Here is an 8,801-nt window from a genome sequence, read left to right as displayed (position 1 = left end):
AGCAGAAGGGAATGAATACCAAAGCCCTGAAGAGGAACCTGCACCCTTGCCCAAGAGCCAGTGCTTGCATCTCCACAGCCAAGTACCCAACAATAAAAATGAAGAAACCTTTCAAGGCTCTTAGGCTACTCACATTATCCTGTGTTCAGGGACTCACCACTGGGCAGAACCACCATTCCGCAGCCAGGACACAAAACCAATAGCATGGATGCAGGGCAGGGAGATGTATGGCCAAGCACAGCCGCCTCTGCACAGGGCCTCCAGGAACGTGGGGCTCTGCGCTTGCTGTCCTCAGCTGATGGCAGGCAGGTGTGGTGCCCGCGGGCTCCGCAGCCTTCCTGCTGCAGCTCATGCTCCTGGCTGCAAACAGCTCCCGGCCCGCATGATGGCTCTTTGGGTTTAGAGTGAGGACAGCATGCCTTGGAGCCAAGGGCAAGAGAATCAAAGACCAATCATGGAAGACTCTAGAAGTCAGCACGTGACCCTAAGATGTAGGGGCAAAGTATCCTTTCTTACAGGGGTGTTATGAGGACCATAGGTCCTAACTCACACATCCTTACCCCCTCAGTGCTCCCTGGGCCAGCTGCTTGGCCAGTTTGGCAAAGCCAAAGATGGTCAGTTTTTTTTTTTATTGCTTCTTTCCCCTCCCTCAGATTGATTCTACAGGGAAAAGGGGGTTAGGATCAGAGAAGGATGACGTGGGTCAGGGCAGAATACAAATCTCCTGAATAAAAGTACAAAGTGCTTTACAGAAACAGATCCCAAAGGCATCAAAAGGGCCGAGGGTTCTGTTTTACCCAGGGTCTTGGAACCCTGGAGCAGAAATACCCAGTCTCCTCATTATTAGACTTAAAACTAGTCATTTCCTAGATTATTTTTTAAAAACCAAACTCATTAAGCCTGTGCTTAAACACCTTAGGAAGAAAGAAGCCCCACCTTCGGTAAGAAATTGGGTCTCCACAGCACCAGAAGCCACCTTCCCCACAGAGTGAACCCATTCCCCATGGGCCTCCCCTGAGGCCTAAAGTAGCCCTTCAGCAGAGCAAAGGGGTGCTCAGCGAAGGGCCACGGGGAATGCTCTTGGCAGGGGGGTGGGCAGGTCAGTCCATTCAGCCCAGGGGCAGCAGCGGCTCCCTGTGGCAGAAAGGGAGATGCTGAGCAAAGGGGCTGGGACTCAGTCATCCTGAAGTGCTCAGGGAGCTAGGAAAAGAAACGCAGTCCCTCCCCTGCTCAGGCCCTCTGACCTCCCAGGCAGGGCCTGTCATGCCTCTGGGTGCTGGAGCAGAGACCCAAGCCAGCAGCAGCGTGGGGTGGCCAATGGGGCGGGGTTCCACAAGACAGGAGACAGGGTATCTCGTGCCCTGACTCCGGGAGGGTCTTGTCAGTCGCGATGGGCAGACTGGTGGCCGAGCTGCCGGTCATCATAAGTGCTATACCGCTTGACGTGGATGCGGCGGACACGGTCCCGCAGTTCAAAGGTTTCCTCGTCTTCACTGGGGGACGCCTGGCTGCGGTTCCGGCTTGTGGCCTCCAACAGGGAGTTGTCAGGGACTCGGGGGGTCTCGTAGAGTAGAACGTTGAGTGTCTCCTCATAGATTCGGGCCTCTGGGAATTCCACCTGGGGCAAGGGGGACGAGAGGACCGAATGAGGCTTTACCCCAAAGAGGGAGCAGCATGTCAGGGCCCCTGGCCCTGTGCTGACTCCATAAGGCCTCCAGAACTCTCTCAAGAGACATGACTTTCTATCTCAAGAGGGAGGGCGGGGGTCTTCTTCTGAAGGAGGCGTGAGGAGACGGACTCTACGGACACAGAGACGCGGAACGCTAGCACCCTCCCCCTGCCTCACCCAATCCCAGACCAATGGACTAGTGTGTGTAGAGGTTATGGCCTTGGCTCTGTGGTCAGGCCTAGGTGCAAATACAGCTCCCCCACTTATTAGCTGTGGGGCCTTGGACTTAACCTTGCTGTGCCTCAGTTTCCACATGTTAACATCTACCTCAGTGAGTTGTTGTGAACATTACATGAAAGATGCCAAATGCTTAGCAGAGAGCCTGACGCACAGTAAACGAAAAAGAAAAGCTTGGCTGCTCTGAGGCCTTCACGTGCACACAGCTCTCCCTGAGATGAGCTGCCCTTCCACCCCAGCAATGCTCTGCCGTCTCCAAAACACACTGGCGGCGGGGTGCGGGTGCACAGCTATTCTCCAGGGAGGCACCCATCTGCTTGCAGCCGGGGCAAAGAGAGTTAGCTATCTCCTATCAAATCCCTTACATGTGCCTGGCATTGCGTTGTCACTGCAGAGGCTAAGCTGATTGACCAGAAACACCCAACCAGCGGGGGCCAGAGGAGATCTGAACAGCTATTTCTACTAACCTGCACTGCTTCTCCTAAGAACTGTCTCATTTTCATAACAGCTCTGTTAAATTCACACTCTTATTCTCAGATTTCTAATGAGGAAACTGAGGTCCAGATGGTTTACATGGCTTATCCAACATCAGAAAACTGATAAATGGTGGGACCAGAATTTAGATCTGACTTGGGCCAACTCCAAAGACCCGGTCCTTCCCATGGCATCAGGCTGTTCCCTGCTGGTCAACAGCCCTGCCTCTCAGCTGACCAAAGCAAAGTTCTATACCATTCCCTAAACCCCACGCATTGGCTTGTGTCCTTGAGCAGCACCATCACGGCAAGTTTGGGAAAGACAGCAAAATGTATGCCCGGTGGCAAAAGGTTCAGCCCCACTCACGCGGCAGAAGCCCCATACCTTGGTCTGCTTCTTCTCGGTGGCGTACACGATGGACGTGCAGCACACCTCTGCCAGCTTCCGACCCTGCCCGTAGAAGGACCAGCAGCAGATCTCGTCGCCGATGACATCCTTGATGAAGAGCACACGGCCGTTGAAGCGCAGGGAGAGCTTGTCGAACAGCTCGATGTTTTTCAGCAGGTGGTCATCGGAGTTGCTGAAAAATCAGTGAGGGCCCGGGGGCCTGGGAGTGAGGGAGGTCCCAGCAAGGGGCGGGTGCTGGCCGGGATCTCTCCTCCCCTCCGCTGTCGTGCTCATGAAAGGAGGAAGAGTCAAGATGCCAGAGGGACAGCGAGAGAAAGGGTCATGGGGCCCCATTCGGGTTTGGGGGCCTGTGAGGAAAAGGAGGTGAGTTGGTTTTAAGTTAAAGCAGAGAGGACTGAGGGAGGGAGGTCTCCTCTTACCAGGCTGGAAGGAAGGAGGCTCGCTGCCATCTCAGCAGGAGGACCCCCTTCCCTGGCTGTGGGGTGTGACGCTGGCAATATGTCTGCCCACGGGGAGTCCCTGAGAGGGTTTGGGTCTCCGAGCCTGCAGCCTCCTGCATATACTTAACTATGGCCTGTTGAGAGGCCACTGGGGGACAAGGGGGACACTGGCCCAGCTATGAAGAGCGAGGGCTGCCTGAGGAGGAGTCCCAGCCCCTTGGCTTCCCAGCCTTCCTCCAGCCCATAGAGAATGCAGGGAAGACACCTGGCCCGCTGCCTAACATGACACACGTTAAGAGGCTGTTACATGTTCAGTCCCATCTACATCCCAGCCAGGGCCCCACATTGAGTTCCAAATGCCTCGGCTCTGATTTCCCTCCTACTATGTTCTCTTCCCGAGACCCAGACTCACGCCAACTGTGCCAGGCGTGCAGGTGGCCTCCCTTGGGTCTGCTGCCCGATTTCTGTCTGCTCAGCCCTCCCCGCTGCTTCTATGGCCCTTCCCTGGGCAGTGCACCCCACCCCTCATCAGGTGCCCCCCCTACCTGGTGTAGGAATACTTGTTGTTGCTTCTGTTGTATAGCAGCTTCACCACGGGCTGTGAGGGAAGAGAGCATGAAGGCCAACGGCCCGACACCCCCAGCCCGCGGCCCTCGGCGATCCCTCGGAAGTCCCAGTACCTTGGTGGAGGATTCGATGAGCCTCTCCTCTTCCTTCAGGGATGTGATGACGGGGACGTTGCACACAGGCTGGTAGGAGTCCTTCTTGTCCTGGGTGACACACAGCCAAGAATCTTTTTTCGAGATCTTCTGTTTGCCAGGCTTAGCCAGGCTTTCCCCAGGAGCCGTCAGAGCCCCGCTGCCATGGCCACCCCCTACTTGTTGAGGAGGCATCAGGTAGAGACAGGAGGCCCCTGGCAATAGAACTGCCAGCTGGCAAGCAGACCCCCATTCCCAGAAGCCTAAAATCCAGATATCCAGGCAGATAAACTAGAAGCACGGTCTACTCACACCGCCTGAGTCCGTCACCTTATAAAACGACCGGCTGCCGGCTTGCTTGGCCTGGGCAACAGCTGGTGTGTCTAACTAGGTTTGGATTCATCAATCGTACTGACACGTAGCCTTCCAGGAACTGGACCCTACCTCCCTGAAGGAGGGGGCCCATCCCGACCTCATCAACCTGGCTGACTCTGCCTCCGTACCTGCAGGGCAGTCTGGCACATGTTCACCAGCCCCTGAATGAGGTAATATTTTGCTTCAGCCATCAGTTCCTTGATTTCTTGCCGGTTTTGAGGGAGGATGATGGTGTCATCTCGGAGGTAATTCAAAATGGTGCCAAAGTGCTTTCCACATCGGTCTATGAGGATCCAACCTAGGGATTCAGACAGGCCCCAGAGGGTTACTGTTTGCCTCCAGGTACCTCAGAGCAGGTAGCAGGCAAAGGCCACCTGACGAGCCTGGTGGCAGGTGATAAGGGGCACAGAGCCCACAGCACTGGGTAACGGGAGTGGGAACAGAACCTCCAGCTGTTAAGTCCATGGTTGCTTTTCACCCCTCCTCCCTGAAGCCAAGAACTGGCACATACCGTGGGAGACACAGGCCCTCCAGGCTCTGCGGAGGCCCACAGAGTTTGTCTAAGCTCAGGAGTGCTCAGGCCCACCTCCCGGCAACACAGAAACACCTGGCCCTGCTCGCCTTTGGCCCGCTGCCCAGGCACTATGGCAATGGCTCTTTTGAGAATCTAGTCCTATGTGAATATTTTAAAAGTATGGATCTTCTCCCTGGAAAATATGTAAATACACAACATTCTATGTATAACTTCAAAGAATTCTGAAGCTCTACTAAGAACTCCAGGTGAAGGAGTCCTGCACTAGGTGAACAGGAAAAATGAATCTAGATTCCAGATCTGCCAGGCTTGAGCCACGCCCTGAAATCACTTCCTCAGGAACTTCTCCTTCCTTCCCCACCCCACCCAACAAGCCCCAGCACCTCACCTTCTTTGTCGGTCAGCACCTCCATGCGCCCACTGAACATGGCCTTGAGCATGGTGTCATGCCGGGTTAGCGCCCGCACGGTGGTGTAGTACAGGGAACCACCCACATTGAGCTGGACGTATTTGTTGCCCAAGCCTCCTCCCTTGAAGCCGCTTAGCTTGGGCTTGGCCCCTGACGCTGGGCACAGACAGGTATCCCCCGACATCTCCCGCTGCAGGTAGATCACCACACGGCAGGAGGTTGGCTTGGAAGGCCCCGCCGTGGTGGAAGGGTCACGAGTGAGTGGCCAGTGGAGGCCAGAGCCTCACACTCTCAGCGCTGTGAGCAGGAGATGGGAGAGAAGACAGGAGTCAGCAGAGGAGAGCCCTCAGCCAGGAGGCAACAGGAAGAGAAACACTGACCATCCAGTCATTCTCTCCTTATGAGCCCAAGTCTCCCTGGCGAGGCTAAAGCCCTAGGCAATGGCAAAAAAGACATTCCTGCTGTTCTTCATGGTACCAGGAACCAGGTCTGGGAGCACAGTCTCCCAGAACCCGATGCTGGTCACCTCACCAGTCTCCCTGAGACTTGGCCCAGCTCTGGGTGGCAAGGAGGCCAAGTAAACTCTTGGAGCTAATCAAAGACAGCTCCAGGAACAGACTGGGCAGAGCAGAAGTCCTCACCCTGGGGATCCACCAGTCAGATTCCAGTTGTTTTCTTCTCAGTGTTCCCAGGATCCAAGATTTCCGGCCAAACCTACTGGGAATCCAGCCAGCCTAGGAGTTTCCCAGGAGTCTGAGGGACAGGATACACTTCCTTTCTAACGATTCTAGGCTCAGGAGCAGCCTGCACCAGTGCTTCCTTTGAGCACCATCCAGAGTCTGGTTTCAGGAAGGCAAGTAACAGCAGCTTCAGGAGAACATGGATTGAGCCAGGCTGGAGTAAGCTGGCCAGTATTCCTGGCAGAGGTTACCCTAGCTCCCCCCAAGGTTTCCTGACCTTCACCTTTTTTGGCATCAGCCCTATCCCAAGTTCCTGAAATTGTCACCATTTTTCAGGATAGAACAACTACAGGATGGCTATTTTTGCTTCTTTTTCCTGAGAACAGGTCCAGCCTTATCTCCTTCTCTCTTCCTGCCCAACAAGAATGGGGAGAAAGGGCCAAAAAAGACCAGATGATAAATTTAAAAACAATTAGGTGATTTGGAAACTGAAACACTGACGGGAGTTCACAGGAGGGAGAAGCAAGCAAAGCAGAGAAGGGCAAAGCCAGATCACCCCTTATGATCTAATTCTATATGTGTTTTGGCTTTCTAAAGAATCGCTAAAATTCATTCACTGAACGAAAACAAAAAGCAAACATTCTTTGCATGTTTATTATGTTCCAGGTACTATTCTAGGCATTTAATATATATCAGCTCATTTAATTCATTTGTCAATAAAACAATATTGCGTACCTACCAAGTTAAGCAGGAGGGATAAAGAGATGAAAAGATATTGTCCTTGACTTCAAGGAGTTCAAAGAAGCATGATAATGTCAGTTAACAAGAAAAAAAACAATAAGCGTTAGCATTTATCATGCCCCTGGCTTTGTGCCAGGTACTGGGGATACAGAAGAGAACAAACAAGTCAGCCTCGTGGAGCTTACATTCTAGTGGGAAGACAACAAACAAGAAAATGAATAAATAAGCAGGCAATTCCAGAAGGTGAGAAATGTAATAATAAAGATAATAAAACAGAGAGTGACTAGGAAGAGGTACTATTTTAGATGCGGAGCCAGGGAAAGCCTCTTTGGGAAGGTGACTTTCCAGCTGAGCTCTAAGAGCATTCCAGACAGATGGAAGAGTAAGTGCAAAGTTCCTCAGTCAGACACAAATTTTAGGAACAGAAATAAGGCCAAGATGGCTGGTGCATAGAAAGAAGGGGGAAGTTGGCTGGATGTAAACTCAGGGAAGGCAAGGGCCGGATCATATTGAAGAGTTTGGATTTTATACTAATTGCGATGGGAATCGATTGTAGGGTTTAGAGCAGGGGAGTGATATGATCTGAGATCACTCTGGCTACTGTGTAGAGAATGGACCGCAAGGGTGCAAGAGACCAAGTGGGAAGACTGGAGGAAGCAGTAGTCTAGGTAAGAGATGATAAAGGCTTGGACTGCAGTGCTGGTAATGAAATTAAAAAAAAAGCGAAATGACCTCATTTCATCATCACAACTTGCAGAAGTTTACCTCGTTATCTCTTTTAAGTGTAACCCAGAAGTGCACTGGTTTTCCCACGTTTACTGCTCCACTCTCCAAACAGTGCTTAGCACAATGCTATGCACATTTAAAAGTATTTGTCAGTTTGTTAGACTGAAATTGTCCCCGAAAAGATTTAGGTAGGTCCCTGGGAGGAATGTCCGAGGAAGGCCCAGGGCAGGTGCTGTATGAAATACTGAATTCCTTTGGTGGCTTGTCATGTACGTATGAGATAAGCCCCCACCAGCAGATTGCTCAATCAGTAAGTAAACTTGAATAGTGTGAGGTCACCTAACCTTCCTCTGCCCACCCCAAAGGAATAAATCCACTCCTTAACAGGTTTTAACAAATTCCCTATGTATTTTGTGTCTAGCCCAATTTCCCCAGGATCAGAGAAAAGGAGCTCACTAAAGGCTAGGCAGCTGCCAACAGAGGAAGACAAATCCAAGCTAATCTATTCTTTTCCTACAAAGCAATTGCTTTGAGCCCCTGGATGACGTCAGCTCAGATTCCACCGGCTCAGATTCCGCCCAGGCCAATGGGTTCCAGGAATCCTGTGGCAGGTGACGCCCCAGAAAGTAACTCCGGTGAGAATGAAGTTTCCACTGAGAGCCTCAATGCTCTTCCTTCCGGACTTTGTGTGTGGATATTTGGGGATGCTAGGGGCGTATCCGTGTCACACTCGGCGAAGCGAATGGCAACCCAAGACGAATAAAGGACAAACAACCACGGCGGTGTTACAAGGTGGGGTCCTAAGGAAAGAAGGTCCCAGAAATTCGTCATACTGGGGATGGCGAGGGGAGGAGCCGATCTTGGTTAGAAAGGGCGGATCTAGCAGAAACCCAAGGTGTAAATCTTATGCTTTATCCAAAGGGTCTGGGGAAATTCATCGAGACCCAACCTCTCCGTGGCCTTTGTAGAGTCTTCCCCAGCCCGTACCCTTCCCTACTATCGAGAAACCAAGACCGGTTCTGACACCCACCCCCAGGGCAGGATTTCAGCTCTCCACCTCCCTTCGCCGTCCCACGCCTTTTCCCCAGGACTGGGAGGGACTCTCTTTGCTCAGCCCAGGACCCGTCCATCCCTTCCCCTAGGGCATGGGCCGGCTCGGCTCTCACCCTCCCAGGTGGCGCCTCTCCTCTCAGCTGGGTTGCAAGTCGACACCGTGCCGCCCCTAGACTGTGTCCGCCTGCCCTCCAGCAATCCCGGGCCTTAAACTCCCATCCTCTACCCGCGGACTCCGCCCCAAGCCAGCGGGAGCCTGAGACTATAAGGCGGGGCAGGCCCAGCACCCAATCAGGGCGGAGGGAGGAGCCCCTGAGAGAATCCCGCGGTGAGCGCACAGCTACTTCCGGCAGCCTTTC

At 53.0% G+C, this 8,801-nt stretch overlaps 1 protein-coding gene across 3 annotated transcripts; it reads right to left on the bottom strand.

The window, feature by feature from the left end:
- Window positions 1-15: 15 nt before the first annotated feature.
- TNFAIP1 (TNF alpha induced protein 1) lies at window positions 16-8,673 on the bottom strand. Of its 3 annotated transcripts, none has more exons than XM_059996824.1 (7): window positions 8,556-8,673; window positions 5,222-5,539; window positions 4,430-4,599; window positions 3,909-3,998; window positions 3,774-3,826; window positions 2,765-2,960; window positions 16-1,618 (listed from the first exon to the last, which is right to left on the bottom strand). In XM_059996824.1, the coding sequence occupies exons 2-7, from the start codon at window positions 5,424-5,426 to the stop codon at window positions 1,382-1,384; spliced, it is 951 nt and encodes a 316-aa protein (XP_059852807.1). In that variant the 5' UTR covers window positions 5,427-5,539; window positions 8,556-8,673; the 3' UTR covers window positions 16-1,381. The 3 variants fall into 3 exon arrangements, with proteins under 3 accessions (XP_059852807.1, XP_059852808.1, XP_059852806.1); XM_059996825.1 differs by lacking the exon at window positions 8,556-8,673 and adding an exon at window positions 5,884-5,905; XM_059996823.1 differs by lacking the exon at window positions 8,556-8,673 and having other exon boundaries at window positions 5,222-5,814.
- Between the last annotated feature and the right edge of the window lie 128 nt (window positions 8,674-8,801).

This window comes from Delphinus delphis, chromosome 19 (assembly GCF_949987515.2).
Source record: "Delphinus delphis chromosome 19, mDelDel1.2, whole genome shotgun sequence".
NCBI classification, from domain to species: domain Eukaryota; kingdom Metazoa; phylum Chordata; class Mammalia; order Artiodactyla; family Delphinidae; genus Delphinus; species Delphinus delphis.
This window is presented reverse-complemented; position numbering and strand designations above follow the sequence as displayed.